Consider the following 22,714-nt stretch of genomic DNA (forward strand, 5'->3'; position numbering starts at 1 on the left):
TTGAATACATCTTGGGTCATCTAATTTGTTTAATGTTAAAGTTATCTGCAGTGACAGTGAGGCTCCCTCTTTATCTTTTGACTTGCTTAAGGTGTTCTTTTCAAGTCAATGAGTCACATGAGCAAATCTATAGCCAATTGCGAAGTACCTCAATCATAGTTTAGTTGAATAGTGTAAGGAGTCAATATTTGTTTTGTTCTGGCTTTCAGTTATTGGAGAAGAAAGTATAGTATGTGTCACCAAGTGGTAATACTCACCCTGTCCATCTCCACCTACACCTTGCATGTCCTCTCTTTTGAGCCCGCCTCACCACGTGTATATGTGACTTGTGCCAGCTGTGATCATTCACACTCCTGGGGACTGCCAAATGCTCTGGCCCAATAGGCACCAACAACACTATCAGCATCTACAAACTATCTATCTTCAAGAAGGAAAAGAACCTCAGCACCAGGCCAGAATTCTAGACTCTAATGTGGTCACTGCTGTTCACGGTCTTTTAAAAGTTCTTTGAACGTCCTCTGAATCACCATCCTGTGACACCTTTGTGTATTGTATTAATAGTAATATTTGAGTCTACTAGAAGCATTTGTATAGTGCACCTTCTGCCATTGGCATGAACTTGCAGTGTCATCAGATGGCCAGTGCCTTCCAAACCTGCTTGTGAGGATTACATGTCAAGGAGCAATCTTATTTAGCTAGTCATGATGGTGGCAGTATTGTGGATATTTCCATTCCCCAGTAGGATGATATATCATCTTCTACAAGTCAAGAGAAATCTTAGAACGATTTTTAGGGTGACGCATCATTTGTTAACAGGTACTGTTTGCAACACAATGCACCAGAGCAGATTCACCTGTTGATCTCTGATAGCATGTTCTGCAATTATCTCACAAGAACGCTGATCATGCCTTCGATTTGTTCTTGCCATAATTTGAATTCCTTTCCATCTTCTTCCTACCCTCGCTGAGGGTGAGTATTTTCTCCTACTCATAGGGCCTGTTTTTCCTGAAGTGCTGTGTGTACTGCACATGCTGCCTAAATCTGTTCCCTATTCGAATTCTTTGATTCATTCTACCGATTTTGGTGCATTTTTCCTTAGGGCTGAAATTGGTTCAGAAATACCAGATAAGCAACAATTGCTCTGGCTTCAGTGCCCAGGTTGACAAATACGCCACATTTTCCAGTCACGATTCTTTGTTGTTTTCCATCTTGCAGAAAACAGTTAAGCTTCAGTAAAGCCGGAGAATAAACAAGATCTACACTTCTAACAGATACTTTAAACCTGGTTGATGTCTTAACTGTTCCACCTGAATCAGACCACTCCACTGTCCCCCAGCTATCTATCCTGTTCTCTTATTACGCATGCAAACTACCCTGTCTGTATTTCTATCTTCCTATATACAACTCTCAACTCTACAGCTGCCCATTGCCCCTAATGCGTGACGTTGCACTTCAAAAGTTCGCACACATACACGCATCGAATGACAGATGCAATACCTGCAGTACTAGCCTGCTAATGAGTTGTATTGCATATTCTTTTGAGTTCAAAATGGGAGCTCCGCTACAGGCGCGCACAAAGTATCGTGCTATCCATGTGGGTACTTTTTGCAGTGCCCCACATAGTGCTATAGTAAGCGCTATAAAATGGTACGCTACAGTACAGTGCAGTACTTATCTACTCCCGTGTCAAGGCTCCGTTACTTTCTATGTAGGGAAAGCCTGAGATAAACTATTTGTTAGTCACAGACAACTCACTTTGAATGGTGCATGCATGTCACAGTCATTCACACTGATCTGATACATGTGTCCTTAGATTCACAAACAGACTCAACAACGTAGTATTATAGTGGGCGAATGGCAGGGGCAAAGAAACCGAAAGGACAGCTGACACAAACACATAGCTCATAGATAGCATTAGACAGGGTAGGGGCCTATCAGCACGAGGACTACACAGACTAAGAGAAATGACTTCAAACGTTAACGGTGTGTCTGTCAGGCCGCAGATGCAACTGTTGAAGATGGTAATCTTTATGTTTTAGATGTTCCTGCTTCCCATCATGTGTCACTGCCTTAGAATAAGACATGCACACAATAACAGGTTACATAACGGTATATTCACAGGCAGTTCTCACGACGAAGAAGTGATGATAGATATATGTTAGATTATTCAGGACAGGCATAGGTGTTATGTTAATGTTTGTGGGTGATATGCCCTTTATTCTTCTAGGACATTTCATAACTGTGTGAACCACAGTCCTGCAGAGTCACAATTGACTTTTTGAGCCAGGTCATGTGTTCTATTTTATGCCAAACCACTTTACCAACATTGTATCTAGCAGTCATCGTGCAGGCTAACTATGGAACTGGAGGAGGACCTGAGAGGCAACAAGGAATAAGCTTCATAATCCGTAGTTCTTTGTGAAGGGGTTGAAATCGAGACAATGCACAATATTTCACAGAATAATGATAGCAACAACTTATTATTTTCACTCTTCATCAAAAAATAAGTGTGATTTACTGATTAACAATGCCCAACACAACAGGTGAATAAAAATGCTCTCGGTATGTTGGGCTAAGCAAAAACACTTTACCAAGAGCATAGATCACAGTTCTAAAAAACAGATGAAGATTACATGTTCACTACTACATCAAGTTTCCACATGACATAAAGCAAATTTATCTTTGTTGAACAACACAGAAGCGAAAATCCTCAGTCTGAGGCACTTCCTGTGACAAGCTGCCCTTCATCTGACCAGAGCCACTTGGTGTCCCACTGGCCTCCTTCTAAAGCAGTAAAAACCCCTGGAGTTTGGTTCAAAGTGGAGTACGTGAACAACAATAAAGAAATATAAAAATGATAGGGTCCGCAAAACCTAACAGCAAGCTTTGGTCCAACCTAAAGAAATCGTCATGCATTACAATATCTTTCAAGGGACTGTTTTGACTCTTGGCGACACAAAGAATAAGTTTAAAAACTCACTTTGAAAGTCCTCAGATCTTGAGGGGGCTTGGCCCAAAACATCTTCCCTGTTACTGAACTACATTCTAAAGCACATTCTGAGTTGCACATATTTAAATTTGGCTGCCCATGATAGTGAAAATCCTGCAGTGGACAATCATCCTGACTTGCAGGATGTCAGCCATGAAATCAACTCAACATGGCAAGTTCCAAAAATCACTTGAAAACAACCCTGTTTAAAGAAACCTTCCAAACTTCCATTACAAGGATTATCCTAAGTCCAAGAAGGGAAGCACCCCTCTGTGTGCCTAGTCACCCAAACAAAGGGATAAAGCTGAAATAGCTACATTCTTGACAATCCATAACCGTGGTTAATGTACCAGTTTAGTTAGGGTCAATTCATCATCGAAAATTGCTGCACCGTTTTCAAAGAAATGAAGTGGCAATCATCACAAGGTTTGCAACAAAACACATGAAAAATAAACTGAGCATTAATAATTTAGCTGTCAGCTCAATGTTATTGATATGCAATAATTTTACATTGTTTAATGCAATAGAAGCTCTTAGGTCAAAGCTTAGTTGTGTATTAAAATATCACTAAGGGTTGGATAACAAACTTACAGAGCATTGCTTTTGAAGGCTGGTGCAGAATGAGAGAATCTAAGCCAAATATTTAAGCTACCCTTATGAAGTATATCTGTGTGCAAATAATCTCAATGGAAATTCATTTATATAGTAAGAGGTTACCCTGAAAATGTGGCATGGATGTGGGCTGTTGGACAAAAGTTGGATGTCCCTTCAACATGGTTTTTAGCCAAATTGGTCAACATAAAGGGACTGGAGGCCATTCTTTGCTATGAAATACATGTTCTCTTTCAAATTGTTGTTAATCTGCAAAAGTTGCTTGCTGACTTTGGCCAACGAACATTAGCAGTCCTCAAACCTGTTCTGTTTTGGTCTGATGTCACGCAAATGCCGAGCAACTGACTAAGTTTCCGTCTACCAGACTAGAGCACAAGCCTATTGTACCTCCATTATGTGCAGCCCTGGATCTCTGCTCTAACTTGTGTGGTCCATTATGATTCCCTGAAGCATGAGGAAGTTCAGCTTTTGCCTCATGACTGCTTCCATGCCATAGGTCATAGAGGGGTCATACTGAGGAAAGAAAAGTGTAACTGTTGCAAGAGAGCTGTTGCTTCTTCTCCACTAAGAATGGAAAAATATCCAAGTATCAGAGTAACTGTTTAGATTGAAGGATAGTATGAAAATAACAATAGACGCTGTATGAGCCATGTTAAACCTGACAGCCTTAGGGTGGTCACCCCTAACTTTTTGCCTGCCTCCCTCCGCTTTTTAGATACTGTTTTTGCTTGTTTTAAGGCTCTGCGCACTTTACCACTGCTAACCAGTGCTAAAGTGCATATGCTCTCTCCCTTTAAAAATGTTAACATTGGATCATACCCAATTGGACTATTTAATTTACTTATACGTCCCTAGTAGAGTGCACTATGTGTAGATTAAATGCTACTAGTGGGCCTGCAGCACTGATTGTACCACCCACTTAGGTAGCCCCTTAACCTTGTCCCAGGCCTGCCATTGCAAGGCTTGTGTATGCATTTTCACTGCCAATTCAACTTGGCATTTAAATGTACTTGCCAAGCCTAAAACACCAATTTTGCTACATATAAGACACCCCTAAGGTATGCCCTAGGTAACCCCTAGGGAAGGGTGCTGTGTTGGCTAAAGGCAGGACATGTACCTATGTAGTTTACATGTCCTGGTAGTGTAAAAGTCCTAAATTTGTTTTTGCACTGCTGTGAGGCCTGCTCCCTTCATAGGCTAACATTGGGGCTGCCCTCATACATTGCTTGAGTGGTAGCTGCTGATCTGAAAGGAGTAGGAAGGTCATATATTAGGATGGCCAGAATGGTGATACAAAATGGTGCTGACTGGTGAGGTTGGATTTAATATTACTATTTTAGAAATGCCACTTTTAGAAAGTGAGCATTTCTCTGCACTTACATTTTTCTGTGCATTACAATCCACGTCTGGCTGGGTTTAGTTGACAGCTCTTTGTGCATTCACTCAGACACACCCCAAACACAGGATACACAGCCTCACTTGCATACATCTGCATTTTGAATGAGTCTTCCTCGGCTGGGAAGGTGGAGGGCCTGCTCTCACACAAAGGACTGCTACACACCCTACTGGGACCCTGGCAGACAGGATTGAACTGAAAGGGGACCTGGTGCACTTCTAAGCCACTCCTTGAAGTCTCCCCCACTTCAAAGGCACATTTGGGTATAGAAACAGGGCCTCTGCCGCTACCAACTCAGACACTTCTTGGGGTAGACACTCTACCTCACAGACACTTCCTGGAGAAGAAACTTGTAACCAGACCCTGCATCCAGCCAGGAAGATTTGCCTGGCTGCCCAAAGGACTCACCTGACTGCTATCTGTGAAGGACTGCTTCCTTGCAGTTGCCCTGCTGCCTTGCTGCTCTCTGGCTGAGGTGAAGAAGTGCTCTCCAAGGGCTTGGATAGAGCTTGCCTCCTGTTCCCTGAAGTCTCAGGACCAAAAAGACTTCATTTCTTCAAGAAGGACTCCTAGTGTGACAAAATTTGACGCACAGCCTGCCAGAAACGACACACAGCCTGCACCGTGGTGAGCATTTCACCGTAACGACACAGCCCGACTTCGCAACAAGAAGATCGACGCAGTGCCAGTGTAGCGACTGGAAATTCGACGCACAGCCCACTGGATCGACGCATAGCCGAGCCGGGATGACGCAGCCTGACTTCCAGAGAGGAATCGACGCAGCACCTGCCGTGCGGTAGAAAATTAGACGGAATGCCCACCGGATCGACATAGCTCCTGTGACTTCGTCCTGCCAGCACAAGAAATCCAAGCACCGTCCCCGGGGCGTCTGAAAACCCCACAACCCGAAGAGGATCCACGACCAAACACCGGAAATCGATGCACAGCCACCCCTGCGTGAAAACTAAACAACACATCGGCGTGTGCGGCCAGAGAAATCGATGCACACCCCTTTGTTTCCACGCTTCTCCTCCTCTGTGGTTCTTTGCGGAGATTTTTAATGTAAACCAGGTAATTTGTGCTTGAAAGAGACTTTGTTTGCTTTTAAAATACTTAAGACACTTTGGCCCTAAGTATAACATTGGCGGTATTGACCCCCTACTGCCACGGCAACGGCTGCCAACATACCGCCGCTGTGGCTACCAGCCGTCTCCGCGTACGGTCATGGTGGCGGACGTCGGTAAGGCAGCAGCACCACCACGCCAGCAAAACACCTCCGACTGTATCATGGCTATCATACAGCCTGGCGGTGTTTTTCTGGCAGATAATGCTGCTGACAGCAGCGCTGCGAACAGTCTCCAGCCGGAGGGCCCTCTGCAAGCAGGTAAGTCGGGTTCTCCGACCGGAGAGGGGTGTTGTGTGTATGTGGGTGGGGGGTATGTGTGTATGTTTTGGTATGCGTGCATGCAGGTGTGAGTCGCTTAGGATGCATGCATGATTGAATGATTGTGAGTGTTGTGTGTTATGAATGCATGTGTGTGACAAGTTATGCTGGTGTGTGTTGCGGTGTGTAGGTATGTATGTGGGCATGCGTGGGTGGTGGTGGATATGCATGTGTGCATGTGTGTATATAGGTGCACGTGTATTATGCCCTTGCAGAACGTGACATACGGGAAGATCGCTCAGCAGTAATAGATTAGCTGTTCCAGGTGGCAAGGACTCTAGAGCTCTAAACGTTAAATAATAGCAAACTTTGGCCATTACAGCTCCTACACTTTGGCGCTTTCTCCAGGTGTTTATGTTTGCCGACTCTCCATTATTCGTGTTTCCGGGAGAACATAAAAACATGCTTGTTTTCGCCCTGGTTTGGTTTTAGCCTCCAGGTTACTTTTCTGTGATGTACGCTGCTTACGGCATTTCTTTTGCATTTGCATTGTTTTATACAACCAATACCACCATAATTAATACATTATTCCTATTTAATCTCATTGACAAAAGGACCAAGCTTGCACTTGAAAAGGGCAATAATTTTTCTGATTTTTGCTGCTTTTTATAATTTGGAATGGACTGTGCCGTTTAACTTTTGAAGAATACTTTACTGGTCCTAATCATACTGTCTACATATTTCAATTTAACCAAAATATACAATAAGCAAAGTAGAGGATTTTTGAAAGTCCATAATTTCATCACTTTAAAGTTTTTTTTTTTTTTTTTTAAATCAGGCTAAAAATATAGGGCCTGATTTCAGAATAGTGGCGCTGCACGCAGTGCAGAGCCACTTTTCTTGCACCCATTATCGCTCCCCTAACTCCAGCATGTGTGCGCCGTATCTAAGACACGGCGCACCATGGCAGTAGTTAGGAGCACTAGCGTCAACATTTTTGACCCTAGTTCGGAGCTTCGCAGGACTAGTATCAAAAATGTTGACGCTAATCCTGCAAAGCCCATTGAAAACAATGGTGTGCCTCCTTTTAACGCCTGCTCTGAGCAGTCTCTAAAAGTGCAGAAGAAAATGGCGCAAAGAAATCTCTCAGATTTCTTTGCACCATTGTGTTGGCCCTCCTAACAGGGGAACGTCCCCTTTGCATACATTATGCCTGGCGCAGGCATAATGTAGGGCAAATGCTACAAAATGGCACAATGCATGCATTGCACCACTTTCTAAATTTGGCACAGCAATTTTGGCCTCAGGCCACACTAGTGTAAAAACAAATGATGCTGATGTGGCACAAGGCGGCACTAGGGGCTTTTAAATCAGCCCCAAAGGTTTGTAAAATGTGCCTAATAAATGGTTCTGTAAAATGGTACACTTTTCAAGGTGGGCACTTCAACTATTTTCAGGGAGGAAGTGTTACAGGGGACCCCATAGAACCTCCAAAGTCACTTGGGCAGGATTCCTGATCCGTGTTTTAACATTGGTCAGTTGGTATATAAAAATATGAATGAACGTCAAATTAGTTCTATTGAATACTGTTTGGATCGTTTAATTAATCTATTGTGCTGTTCTTCATTTTATAGCAATTAAGGAGAAGTGCACAGATTGGACCGAATTTCTCATACATGATTTGACAGGGTCAAGGACTGCACCTGCGAACCTACTGGAAGGGGTGAGTAATCAGTTGAAAATAATTCGTACTATAGTGTTTGAACTAGTCCCAAGCAATATTTTCATATGCATGCCTAATATCACACAAATTCCTGTTCTGGTGTCTCACATATTTTTAGAACTTTTTTTTTTCCCTTATATTTGAGAACCTTTTGTTTTTCCATATCTTTGCAGTTTGTGCATACATTTTGCCTTTGGGGGAAATCAATTCAAGTAGAAAAAGTCATTGAACAGTTCCAAATCATTGAACAGATAGCTCAAGTCATGGTCAGTACTCTTGGGCATACCTCAGGTTCTATTTTCACATAAAGGATGCTACAATTCTTGGAATGGATATGTTGCATGACTTTTGTATTCAAGGGCACATTTCAAATACAGTTTTCTCGCGGACTACTGCAATACACTGAGAGGGCATCGTGCATTATTTTTGCACCAACGGGTATACCTCATACACAAATTTTCTTCCAGATTACCGCACAAGCATAGTTTCTGTAATACATGTAATTCACACAAAAAATGCGTGTTATACGTAGACAAAATATGCAATTTTATCCGATTCTATTTTAAAACATTTGTTACATTCCTTCACTTCTCTTATGGACTGTGCTTTTCAATGTGCAAGATAAAGTTGTAAAGTATTTCACGCTTTATGTTCCATATGCTCTTCCCCGTCTCATTAAGCCATTTAACAGGATGACATTCCCAAGATTTCTCTGTATTTTGGTAACAATGTCACAACCCGAGATTGGTGGATATTGTGCTGTCTGACATATGACGAAGAATTGCCAGGTGATCTGATGGGACCAAACTCAAACCTCAGGTTGAGGATAAAGTCGTCCACACCTCATCCCAAAGAGATTTTATGTTTTCGCTGCTCCACAATATGTGGCTCAAACAAAAGTACGTCTGTTTGCATCACCATCATTCAGAGTGGCGGAGAACATCACCTTTATGAGGCACGTAGATAATCAACACCAGTTATATAAAATCTTTTTGTAAAAGATCATGATTGCGGATATCAGTGATAAATTTGTCATGTTTAGTGAGCTCCCTTTTCCAGTCCTCAAGTGAATATTCAAAGTGCAGTATGTTTTATCAAAAGGATTTGGCGGTCAAAAGTGTTATGGTAGAATATAGGTGATGTAATAATATCCATATAGGTCCGATATGATTCCTAAGAAGCTCTCTGGTTTTCTATTTGTAGGCATAGGTGCTAGACGTATGGGTGTAGAGGGAGGGGGATTATGCTGCAGCATCCCCAAAATAACCATAGGAAGTTCAGAAGGCGAATGAGCAATAAAGATGCCTTTACATTTTGGTGTAGGCTCAAAGACACAGGTCAAACGTCAGGCTACGTGTTCTGACAAAATGCTGCTTTTTTAACATGAGATTGGTGTTTACTTTTCTTTTTCTGCTTGCAAAGTGAGAGGATTTTGTAAACTGAACTATGTGACAGTATTGCTGGGATACAGGAAGTGTGTGAAAATCTATTTTTTAATCTAACACAAAACAAAATGTCAGTGCCCATAATTGTACAGTACAAATTTTCAAAATAAATCTGCAGCTAAGCATGTACAAATGAAACACATTTTTTGTAGTCCTGAAGTGTGATGGAACCAAGGATTTTGTTAGGACCAAAACAAATCAAGTCACATTACTTGGTGATGCGCCAATGATACATATTTGCTGAAGTCCAATTTTCACAAATTATTGTTTGCATGCTATGTAATGTAAATCTGAATGTCTCTGCACATTTAAGGTCAATTCAAGGAAAAATATGCTGTCTGTAAATGATCGTGCTCCCACATCATGCTTTAGTAATATATTGGTGACAATGAGCTTCATATTGCACCACCAGCTAAATACTATACCAATACCACTCCCCTGCTGAAAGGGCTTGGCTCATTTTCTGCACTTATTCTTTGTGTGACACTTAGATTTTTTACAATCCATATGGCTTCAGTGATGTAAGATTGATGGCAGCTCTTCCAAACTGAAATTCACTATATCACCACTGTATATAGGTTCTTATGGGAGATAGCTGCATATTTATAGGCGTGTTACCAGTCTAATTCGCATACTATGTACTGGTTAACAGTATCTCTAATATTTTGCCTCAGTGACATTAAAGTGAGTATCTAACATATTAAGGTCTGCAATGGATCAATTTATTGTTAGTCGGTCTAATCTTTGGATACCAGCAGATTTTTCCAAGACATAGGGGAGCCCCCAAAAGTTCTGCCAATGTTGTAACATAAAGGGGCTGAGGTGGGCAGCCAAGAATCTATTTGTCGAATTTTACGGGCTCATTTCCAAACTTTCAGCATATTGGCTACTATTGGACTGTCTATTTGCCAACATGGCTGCTAGTGGCCCTTTAAGGGAATAAATCCTGTTCACAGGCTAGCATGTAACATTCAATCATGACCCAAGTTGGCATGTGAGTAGATGCTGTCTCAAAGTATTGCAGTTGTGACAGGTGGTTAGTAATATAATATGTCCCTATACGGGTCAAATCGTAACCCACCTACTTCTATATGTGCATATTGTTTACTCAAATTCAGTCACTGTCTCAATTACCCCTCTATACATTTTGTAATCAATGTTGGCAGGGACATTTCCTCTATTCTTAATCGTAACAGTCCTAGAACATTACTGAATATCCGGGCCAACACCATTTTGATCACTTAGAATCTGCTGCACAGGGAGAGGTGGATTTGGGACCACTTCTCAAAGTTTATTTGTGTTTTGCCTAATAGCTGTAAGAAGTTATCTTCTATTAAGAGAGTGTCTGTACTAGCTCTAGTGGTGACATGGGATAGAGACATTTCCTCTCATTTTGCCCAGGTTACATTATATCCTGAGGACTGGAAGAAAAGACCTATTAGTAACATAAATGCCAGTAGGGGCATCTGTGAACCAGAGAGTAAAAAGTAATGATGTCATTGTGACAGCTTGTGAGAGAATTCCTTTGATTCATCATACAATAGGATGACAATCACTGATTGTTGAGGAGACAATAACATTTATTTTATTTCAGAGTATGTATAGCACTCAGTTACTCCAGAAAGGAGTGTCCTGGAGCTCTAATAACCCAAAACCAGAGAGATCTACACCATGGTTGCAAATAGGTGTGAATTCAATTGTTTGCAGGATTACGTTTTTCTTGGCCCTTAAATTAGGGGGATTAATATTCCAAGCCTAAGTCACACAGTCTATTCTTTTTATTTAGGAACTGCTACGTGATGAAAGGAACTAGAACAGGAGGTGTGTGGCGGAATGCACTATGGAAACACTGCAGTAATGAACTTTCTTGTTGAAAGGGCATGAATGGTTTTTTGATGGAGACATAAAGGCTTAAATAGACCCCTTTAAGGAGTTGTAAGCCAATGAAGCCAGGCCACACGTAATGAAATCAGGTAACATCCATTTAGTTCCAGGACCACAAACTCAGCAGCTTTCCAAACTGCTTGTAACCTTTTAGTGAGATAACAGGGAAGGTCCACAAACATAGAATTACAGCCATCTATTCTTGACATAATCTAAGCTTGCACCAGATGTTTCCCCGATGAGGGTGGCAGGTATGGAAGAAAATTTCTAATCATCCTAAACAGACAGAAAAAAAATAGAAGTTAAGGTTAATATGATTTTTAAAAGAAAACCTTTCTTGCCTATTGAAAGATTTCTTGCCTTTTTGGGGAGGGTGAGAAGTGGTCCTAAATTTTCAGGCCACCACTCATAGGTCCATTGAGAGAGGTTGCCAGAAATAAGTAGTTGAGTTTTGTTGGTATTCAAAATCAAAGAGTTGGATTTTATCCAAAAGGCTAATTGTTCAGTGCAACTAGTATTTTTAGTTGAGATTGTAACACTTCACTTTTCAGTGTGAGGGTTTGGGTATAGTCTGCATAAGAGAAAAAAATCAGTTGAATTGATTTACTCAAGTCTACCAAGTTGAAGACCTACAGCTTGAAGAGGGTGGGGCCGTCTTTAAAAAGAACTGTAAGTTGACCAGAGAAGAATGCCTGTGTATGCCTGTCCAGGAAAGAGGAAAATCATTCAGAGTTTTTGTGCCACCAACATAGACTTTAACTAGCCTTATAAAAGGATGGTTTGATAAACTATGTCAAAGGTGGTGGACAAATCCAACAAAATCAGAGTTGCTTTCCCAACAGCATCTAAAAATCACACACATATTATGTGTAACCTTCTGAAGAACAGTTTCAGTGTTGAATTCTTGTGCTGATCTTCTAAATAGTGAGTAGGAAGTTGGTTAGCAATATACTCAGTGATGCTTCTCACCACAGGAAGTAAGAAGATGGGCCTGAGGTAGCAACAGTACTCTAATCAGAGCTGATTTCCAAGAGAAAAATTGACCAACATAGTCAGCAGAGAGGTAACTACAGTAACCACCTTCTTGAATGTTAAACTTTTATACTGGTTGTGGATCTAATTGAGGAAATAGAAGTCAGTTTATCTGTTAGTTGATCAACAGTGGCTAGACCAAAAATGGACCAATCAGGATTAAAGAGGCAAAAAAGGACTCAATATCTGTTAAGCCAGGTGGCCTTGGAAGAGGCACTTCAAGGCTTCTGAAATGTTTCACAAGTTTTTGATGGGAAAAAAATCACATTCAGTATTTGGGCTGAAGAATGTGATCATGCTAATGATTGGATTTGGACACGTTAGTTTTTTTTAGTGTCTTTTTATAGCACTACAGGAGCACAGTAAAGGAGAGAAGCTCATGGGAATTATAATTTTCCTCCAGTTCCTTTGAAGCCTGTTGCATTCCATTTAAATGCATATATGTCCTCAATAAACTAATTGGAGCAAGGGGTTTGCTGGCATGGTTTATGGGTTGTAAAGGGAATCAAATCATCTAATGACTTTTTGAGCTAGCTACTAAACATCTTTGTGTTACTCTCAGGGTTGTTAGTAGATAAAATGGGCCACATATTATCAAGTAGAGGTGACCATTGGTCCAAATTTAATTTGGCCCATGGATGGTTTATGGCTCATAAAGAAGAATTGGGTCTTGTACGAATCCCTCAATTGACACCATAAGGGGTGAGAGACTCACTTATGGTCTGTCCATGGCAGTGTTTCTGTGGCACAAAAATGGACTGAATGACCAAATCAATTTTATGTCCTGCTTGGTGAGTAGTGCCTGGTGAAAGTAGCTCTAAATTAAGTGCTGAGCATGCTTTGACTATTTTCTGGGCTTCAACACTGGATAATTCATTTACCTTCAGGTTACAAAATCTTCCAAAATGGTTACATTGTCTGTGTTTAACAGGCATTCAGAAAACCACGTGAAGGACCTGGTGTCCTGTAATGAGATCCATTTAGAAGTAGAGGAAGGATGTACATTTACCGACAACGAGAGGAAATTAACGTTTTTAGTAGATGAACAGGAAATAATGAAACTTTTACCTGTCCTTAAATATATAAGCAATTTACCCCCCAAACACTCTCCCCACTTAACATGCCTAATTGCTTAACCATAGGAAGTAGCGAATTAGATTTCTGGAGTGGAGTCTTTTCTTAACCATGATTCAGTGATACAAAGATCTAAATTATTATTACTAATCAAAACCTGGAGCACAGTACAGTGTTTAATTAACGAGTGGACATTAAGGAGAGCACACTTGAAATATTTTCTGGGATAAAGGAGAAGTCAAACCTCGCTTGGGAGCCAGATCATTAACAAGTTCCCCATTTTTTGCCTCCTGGTGATGACTGCTAGTCTGTTTGAGACAGGATAAGGAAGCAGAACCTAAAATCAGGTTGGGATGAGGGCACTGACTTAGAGGCTAATGTTGTTATGGTAAAAGAAATTGTCCACTATCTTGGGCTTTAAAACTGGCAGAATATTGAGGCCTTAGTTGAAGCAGAAGCTCACGCTTATGATGATTTATGCAGCCGTAGGCTGGACCACAGAGTGGTTTGAGCAGTGTCCCTCACACAAGATTGCTATAAAGTGATACAAATAAAAGAAAGACTAAGGGCGTCATTATGAGTGTGGCCGTTGGAGACCTCCATACTCGCTTTGACGGTCGGACTGCCAACCTCCAGGCAGTCCAAGTGCCCAGTTACAACCATGGTGGGTGGACCCGCCATGGGTCAGCTGTTCCTGCCGAGAGCATTGTTCCTGACAGTGGTCTTGGTTGTAGTCAGCCAGGCTGGCGCTAAACTTAGTGCTTCCTGGTTGATTGCAACTTGTTCTCCACCAGCCTTTTCATGGTGGTTTCTCAACCATAAAAAGGCTGGCAGAGAACAAGTGGAGGGGGTACCCCTGCAAAGCAGACAGACAGTGCACATTTCGAGGGTGCTAGATGGCACCCTCTCTGCTATGATACAGGTGTAGCACTCGGCTTCCTTATCATAGCATTGTTCCCACCTGACTGACCCTCCCCAAGGTGGGACTGCCAAACTCATAATGAGGGGCTAACACCCCAATGAGGGTTCAAGAGGAAACCCTATTGGCACCACACTGGAAAATAGTGTGCAGAAAGTAGCCCCCAAGATTGGAATCACCCCACTATTTCATGCACACCAAAGGGAAGCCCTGTCTTGTCTCCAGCTGGATTCTGATCTGGCAGTATTCGAACCGTCTGCCATTTATCTGGGCTGTAGGTGATTGATATGCCATTTCAATTTAGATATTAATCCGTAGCCCAGATAAAGCTGCCCAAAGTCCTCACTCTACTATTTTGAATGCCTTTTTGGCATTTAGAGGTACTTCAAGTTTGTCAACAATTCAGCCTTTGGATGCCTACAGCAGGTGAGTTCTAGATGATCTTCTGGGAACAAAACCTACTTGTGAGGGGTATATGAGGGTGGGAATAACTCTGCAGTGTAGTTAAAATGTTTGTCAGGATTGTAACAGCCAACATTTTTAGTGGGGTGGGTCTGTAACTGGTGTATTCAGCTTTTCAAACACAAATAGTGATGCTACTGGAAATCACTGATGCAACCAGGGCTGTCTAATGAAGGTTTGCGTTTCTGTTTAGTGTACAGCCAAGAACCCCTTTTTTTAAACTCAACTGCACTTTTTAAAATGGACACGTATAACTCTGAATTTCTCTAAGTGACTACATGTGCTGTAGCTATCAAAATTCTGAAACAATGAGCAGGGAATGTGTCTGTTGTCTAATACTTCCTGATAAGGCCCCAAATGTGTTATTTACCCCACCCAAGCCCAGTATCTCATTGCTTATGTTTCAACAGAATACTTTGTACAAAATGCCAACTTCTCCAATGCTAAAAAATGGCATTTACAAAAAAAGAAACACATGCATGGAATATTTGAATTAATCTCAGCCACTAATAAATACTCACAACCACATTTCAGTCCACTATTTTTGCCCTCCCTGCCACTCCATGCAGAGAGCAACATATTAAATACAGGGAATGAAAAAATAGTGTAAAACACATAAAATCAAAATTTCCGCTGAGAGCAGAAGATCCACCAATGCATTGGACATAACAAATAACACTTTAACCGAAACCAAATTCCATAATGGAAAGATGTCTTTTGCAATCTTTGAATGAAAAATGGCAGGTTAGTTTCACTAAGGCGTGACTGACACAGGCTTTCTGAAGAGCAGGTCACTTCCTAAGGCGTCAAAGCATTAGCTATGATGTTAGACAGGAAACAACTATATTTATGGAAACACAAACTCCAGAAAATTCAAATGGTTCTTCATATTGGCAATGCTTTCCAGTTGCATACAGGTTGCTTCTGTTGTTTTTCATTCAGTTTCAGATCGGATCAAGACTTAGCCCTACTCCAATAGGAAGAGTCCACTCAAAATTTCCAGGCCAGGACCCCTCAGTACATGTAAACTAGCAGCTAAAGACAAAGGGGTGATTTCGACCCCGGCGGTCCTTGACCGCCAGGGCCGGGGTCGGCGGGAGCACCGCCAACAGGCTGGCGGTGCTCCTAAGGGCATTCTGACCGCGGCGGTATGGCCGCGGTCAGAAACGGAAAACCGGCGGTTTTCCGCTGCCCTGAGGAATCCCCCATGGCGGCGCAGGTTGCTGCGCCGCCATGGGAGATTCCGACCCCCTCACCGCCATCCTGTTCCTGGCGGTTTCGACGTAAGAGGGCCCCACTTTGAATTTCAGTGTCTGCTTAGCAGACACTGAAATTCGCGACGGGTGCTGCTGCACCCGTCGCACACCTTCCACTCCGCCGGCTCCATTCGGAGCCGGCTTCCTCGTAGAAGGGTGTTTCCCACTGGGCTGGCGGGCGGCCTTTTGGCGGTCGCCCGCCAGCCCAGTGGGAAACCCAGAATGACCGCCGCGGTCTTTTGACCGCGGTACGGTCTTCTGGCGGTTGCCACTTCCCGCCGCCCGCCAAGCTTGGAATGACTCCCAAAGTTCTGAACCGCTCGTGCAGGCTGAATCCTATGGTACAGTGAGCAGGAGATATCTGAAAATTATTCTTGTAATTGACTTAGTTGCTAGATATAATTTCCCTGTAGCATTGTGCGCAGAAATAATATCCTTGTATTTCCTGTAATGAGAACACAAAACTATACTAACATATTAAATACGGGGAATAAATACATGTAAAATAAAAAATTCTTCTGGGAGCAGAAGATCCACCAATAAATTGGACATGTCAAACAACACTTTAACCAATACCAAATTACATAATGGAAAGATGTCCTTTGCAATCTTTGACTGAAAAAATGGCAGGTTATTTTCACCATGATGTGATTGACACAGGCTTTCTGAAGAGCAGGTCTCTTTCTAATACCTCAAAGGAGTAGGTATAATGTTGGACAGGAGCAACCATATTTGGGGAAACACAAACTCCAGGATATTCAAATGTTTCTTCATATTGGTAATACTGCCCAGTGGGATACAGGTTGTTGTTGTTGTTCGTTCAGTTTCAGATCGGATGGAGGTTACTCATGTCTGAGGATTACAGTGTGCCAGGGGAATGGCACTGTCCATTCCATGCCATTGACAATGTCCAGGCTGAATTTGAAATACACAGTTCAAGCAGAAGTCCACCGCAACTTTTATATGCAGAATTCGATACAGTACCATTTGAGTGAAGATGGAGCTCACTTGAATTAAATTACTTTTTGTTCAGTCTAGCATCGAGGTTGCACAACTTGGATCCAAAAGGCCAGTGTTCTTGGCGACATGGCGACATGACACTTCCAGCTTCCGCACATGAACAAAACGTGCGAATCTGGATAAAAGATGTATCTCGCTGTACCTGAAACTGTAATTATAACTAATGTGAAATAACTATTGTAAATTGTGCTGAAACCATTGCTTGTTCCTGCCTCCGTAACCAATCACATTATGGCTTGTGTAATATGGCCCCAACCAGACTTCACCGATATGCCGGGTTGGAAAGGTCACATAGGTCTAATAATGGCTGCACTTTAAAACAAGAAATATGAGCTATTAAATATCATGCACGGTTAGGAAATGAGTGAAAGGCAGCTCTCGTGACAGTGATTCTATCTTTCCACTTGCTCAAAGTTCATTCCACTTTACTGTGTCATTGTTCTACTGTGTCTGTGATATGCATGCACATACATGCAAAACAAAGCATATTCAAAATTGCAATGACATAGGCCATAAGCACAGACTCGCATAGATTATATATTTAGGCCCTTATTTCAAGTGACCCAGTATAATATCTATCACTTCCTCGTCCCAATCCTTACATCATGAACTTTAGACAGGATTTACCCACTTTACCTCTAAAAACTGGAAACAAGTCATGATGGATTCTGGAAGGTGAATGAGTAGGGAAAGGGACACTTGCTGTATGGAGAAAAGAGGCGTAGAACCTCTAGCCCAGCAGCAGACCATGCCTCACATTAATCATGAGCCTGTCATTAACCGACAGTATAGCTACATTTTACTAGCAAACCAGAGGAAGAGGTTTCTTTATTGAATACGAAGTGAAATAATGAGGAAAGAAAAAGAAAAGAAAAAAACTCTTAACGAAAGCTAAGGCAGACATCCAGTGCTGTGAGACAGAAAAAACAGTAAGCATGGTAGGTGAAGTCCTACCTTATGACTCTCATGGAGTAGGCAAAGACTATATTAGGAGGTGGATAGAAGGTATAGAATCATGACAAGAGGGTAAAGGGGCAGCATCTTTAGGGAGGATCTTTATTTTTTAAAGTCTGTGTCGTATACAGTAATGCTCATGAGGGATCTGGTCCCATGCACATCTTACCCCGTTTTCTTCCAGTCCCCATGTGGCCCATTCCTCTCACATCTTGTGTGCTCCACCCACTCCCAGGAGTCAGGTGTCACAATCATCTTTAGCAACACAAAAGGTTAATGGACGGAGTGTTGAAACTTTCAAACACTCACCCACAGTCACAGATCTAGGTTTAATCCATTGTTCTCTTGCTCACCATGCCACCCCAGTTTGGACCCAACCACATGCAAATCAGTCTTGACCCTGTTCCCCATGGTAACAGTTCAGCCCAAACTGCCAGACCAGGTCCACCCCACAATCATCTTGACCAGCGGCCTGCTCCGTTCTTCTTTCTGGTTTCGCATCATTGCAACATTACACTTGGAATGGCATCATCCCTTTGTGTCTCCTTTACTCAGTCTGGTTGACTTTTTGCAACCTCTTTTGTATCAGCACTTTGTGTATGTTGATCCCTACTCCTGTGGGGCCTGCAGCTCTCCTAAGCATCTAAGTCCAATTATCCAGAAGCTGGCTCATCTCCATGTTCAGAAGTGTGATAGTATATTTTGAAATGAGAAATGTTTGATTGTTTCCTTGTCTCCAGACTTGGCAGTCACCATAGTTCCTTTTATCTCAGTCACCTGAAGCCACCTTGCCTCATAGCTCATATTTGCTTTGCATCAGCATTGTTGCTTCACCAGAACCCGCTCGCCTGCTACTCTATGTGGCTTGAACTCTTCACTTGGTGTCTGCATAACTCAACATCTTCTATTATTTCTTCTCTTTGCTTGTGGATCAATCACGGATTCCGGATGGGTATTCTTGTCTTAAGCTTGCTATTCAGTCCTCCTCAGTGTCTATATGAACCTTTCGATTATGCGATTTTCTTGTGGCCATAAGAGGGTTATCTATCGATAGTGAAAGTCCAAGTGCTGGCCAAACTTAATATAGCCTTGTCGATTGAATGGGGGTCAGTTGTCAGTTTTAACTGCTTCCAGAACTTAACATCCTCCACAAGTTTCATAGAGGATTGGTCATGATGCACATAGAAAATTGCAAGTATTTATCCATCAGCATTAGTGTGTACTTACCCAATAGCAATGGGCCAAAAAAGACAGTGGTGATGTTGCATTAGACATCCCTCGGGAGTGGAGGCATTTGCAGAGGTGGCGGCTTGGATCTCTTGCTGATCAATTTGCATTTATGGCAGCCCTTAGGGTCTCTTTTACCTTTTAGTGTAGCCCTGAAAACCACATGTGCTTTCAGATTGTTCGTTTGGTGGAGACAATCCCTCAGTGTCCTTCATGGGCTCGGTCTACCACTTGCTTTTGGAGGGATTCCTTAGGTGGTTGATGTCAGTTCATTGGGATTTTCTTGAAAAGCCTTTAGCTCTGCCCGATTTATTCCACTGGAGAGTGTGAGCTCATTCATGTGACAACATTACCCTTGTCAGGTTCTTATTTTGGTTTCTGTCAGTGTGAGGCCCATTTTGGTGGCATCCTTAAATGGCTGTATTAACATTGATTTTTGGGAATGCCTGGGTCTTGACGAAGTTTATGTAATCTTTCACTGGTGAAATGGCTCATTTTTGTGCGGTCCGGGCTGTCTTGACATGAAGTCAGCTGGGTTGTTGTTCTTATCTTTTCTCAGCTTGTGAATGATGGTACACAAGTATTCTTGTAGTCAAATTCCCCGTCTTTTGATACTCAGTTGGCATCTTCTCTCTACTGTTGCTGAAAATGGTCAGCAGCACTGGTTCATAATGATGAAGTGATTCCTGTAGACAAAAATGTGGTAGTGTTCTCATGCCCAGACCACTTCAAATCTCTCTTTTTTCATGCAAGCATGACATCTCAACCTCTGAAAGGCTGCGTCTGGCACAGAACACAATTTATTGCTTGCCATCTCCTCTGTGAAGTTGCACCAGGATGGCTGGCATTCATGGTGGGTTACTGTCTCTGCGATTTCATGGCACAGTGCTCGGTTGAAGTAGGAAATGTTGCTGGCATCACTGAATCTCCTTTTGATCTTGTGGAATGCGTGCTCAGATGTGGAGGTCCACCAAACTTGCACCCTTGCTTGTAGGCTCCCGATTCACTGATTTTTTAGGGCCTGGATTGTCATTGATGGCTTTGATTTAACTTGGATCTGGTTGTGTTCCTTTGTCTAAAAGAAGATGTCCATAGAATTTTAGTTGCATTGTGGAACTTGCAAGTGTTAGATTTGCTTTCCTTGGTGCTTTACACACTTGGTCTAGGATGCAGTCATGTTCTTCTGAACTGTTTCTAAACACTAGAATGTCAATGTTGTAGTTTAGTGCATTTACAACTGAGCTGATGACTTTGCAAATGACTACTTGTAATATCTGTGCGGTATAAGATATCCCAAACCTCAGGCATTTTTAGTGAAATAGACCTAGGTGGATGGTGACTGTTGTGCTGCACCATGTGTCTTCATGAAAATCTAGCTGGTGGTATCCTTTGTTGACGTCCTGCTTGGAGAATATTTGTGCCCCATTCTGGAGTGCGATCATGTTTGCTAGATGTGGCTCTGGGTGCGTGCACATGGGGGATATCCATGGTGTTGGGCCTTGCAGGTGTTCAATGATGTCTACTCTCAGAATCTCTTGCAGTTCCTTAATGTCTTTTTGACGTGAACAGTATTTTTCAGTCATAGTGTGGTATTGGATTGATGTTTTTATGTGTAGTTGTACCTTAAAGTCCTTCATCCTCTCAAGTCTGATAATGAGCTTCAAGTCTTTGCTTATGATAAGTAGTATGTCCTCTAGCATGTAGAAGATGGCAGTAAGCTTAACCTGCTCTGAGGCTGACAGGCTGAGGAGGCATCCAGCTAGAAACTGTCCACCCATCACAAAACGTTTACCATCAGTCCAGCAGTCCTAGTATCTCAAATTTGTAGTGAGCTTGCCAAGGCATAGAAGAGATTTCTTGGCCATCCATGTGTAGACTTAAACGTTGGCTTGCAATAAATTGGGCTTAGGCTTCATCTTGTGATATTCAGCAATACAGATGTGGTTCAGTGTTGTACCGCTGTCTACCATGAAACAAGCCAGGTGCTTTCCTATTACCAGGTTTTGTCACTGGTACTTTTGTCTTGCTTTGTCATCATGGGCAACCATGAGCAGGTATTAATCGTAATCTTGCATGTAGGTGGGTCATAGACTGCTGGTTGAGGTACTGGATGATGCTCTCCATGATCTTGTCTTCATGTGTGAGGCACCTTATGACTGTGACAAGCTACTGCACTTATCCCTGAAGGCTGTATCATGATGTCTCCTGTAGTTTTCCTTTGTTTTTGCCCCAAGTCAGGTTCCTTTGCATACCTTTTCAAAATGACTGTTTTGGATTCCTGCTCTATCACAGGGCATGCACCTTCTTTTGAGTATGCTTGTTCGCAGCAATAGTATTATCTATTCTTGAGTGGACTGTGATGTGCGCCCTTACGTCTGTGCCAGTCTTCAAATCTGGATCGGCACATGAGTTTTTGGATGGTCTCTTCTGGGTATGGTTCTGTAGCCAGAAAGCTTAATGCTTTTCTGCTCTGATTTTCTTCTCTTGAAATTCTACTTGAGTTCAAGTAGAATACCTCATATGTGCTAGTTCTTCAATGTCTTCAAGGCTGCAGCTTTTTCTCAGTAAGAAATATCAGAGGAATTCAAACACAATGATCTTCATTGAATGGCGTCTTCCACTGAGAATTTGCTGAACGCGGAGTGCTTGTCTCATGCAGTCTCATGATGAAATCACCCATGGGCTTTTCCTCTTCTTGGGATGCTCGGCTAAACGTATAGCGTTCCTCATCAGTGTTCTTTTTTGGTAGAAATTTGGCATTTACGGACTTCTCACATGCTTTGGTATGTGGAAAGTTGGGCCAGTAACAATTCATTCATGATTTTGCGCACATTCTTGCTAACAAGAGCCTTCGTTGTTGATAGAGCGTTTCATTTCTCGCTCTGTCCACCAATGCTTCAAAGAAGGTCTCGAAATTCTCCCACCATTCTAGCTATCTCAGTCCCATGCTGCTTCCTGACATTAACATTAGCTGATGAGTGGGTTTGAGATTACACTGATCCACTTCCTGGTTTTGTTTCCTTTGACATGAGACAGTTGGCAGTCACCGCTTACTGGCACTTTTTGCTTTCTTTGGGTGTCGTAGCTCCCAATGACAGTCCTCTGGTTGGGGTTGCCTGATTTCAATATGACTCCTGATTTCTCTGAATAGGCCATCTGTCTTCAAGATGACAGCTTTCTGATGTATGATGGTATTGCCAGACTTCAAGATGGTTCTCGACGGACCCCTCCTTGTTACTTAAATAGGTATTTCTACCTGTGTTCAAAATGACTACATGCTCATCTAAGACGGGCTGCATGTCTTCAAGAAGTAACCTCTTGATTGTGGTGCCTGACT

At 42.3% G+C, this 22,714-nt stretch overlaps 1 protein-coding gene across 3 annotated transcripts in view; it reads left to right on the top strand.

Annotated features, from left to right (window-relative positions):
• SFMBT2 (Scm like with four mbt domains 2) overlaps positions 1–22,714 on the top strand; it is an 872,139-nt gene that overhangs the window by 440,202 nt on the left and 409,223 nt on the right. For all 3 annotated transcript variants that reach the window (XM_069229268.1, XM_069229271.1, XM_069229269.1), the window contains one exon: positions 8,016–8,104. In XM_069229268.1, the coding sequence (XP_069085369.1) occupies positions 8,016–8,104 (89 nt within the window). The remainder of the gene's footprint in view (positions 1–8,015; positions 8,105–22,714) is intronic.

This window comes from Pleurodeles waltl, chromosome 4_1 (genome assembly GCF_031143425.1).
Source record: "Pleurodeles waltl isolate 20211129_DDA chromosome 4_1, aPleWal1.hap1.20221129, whole genome shotgun sequence".
In the NCBI taxonomy this organism is placed as follows: domain Eukaryota; kingdom Metazoa; phylum Chordata; class Amphibia; order Caudata; family Salamandridae; genus Pleurodeles; species Pleurodeles waltl.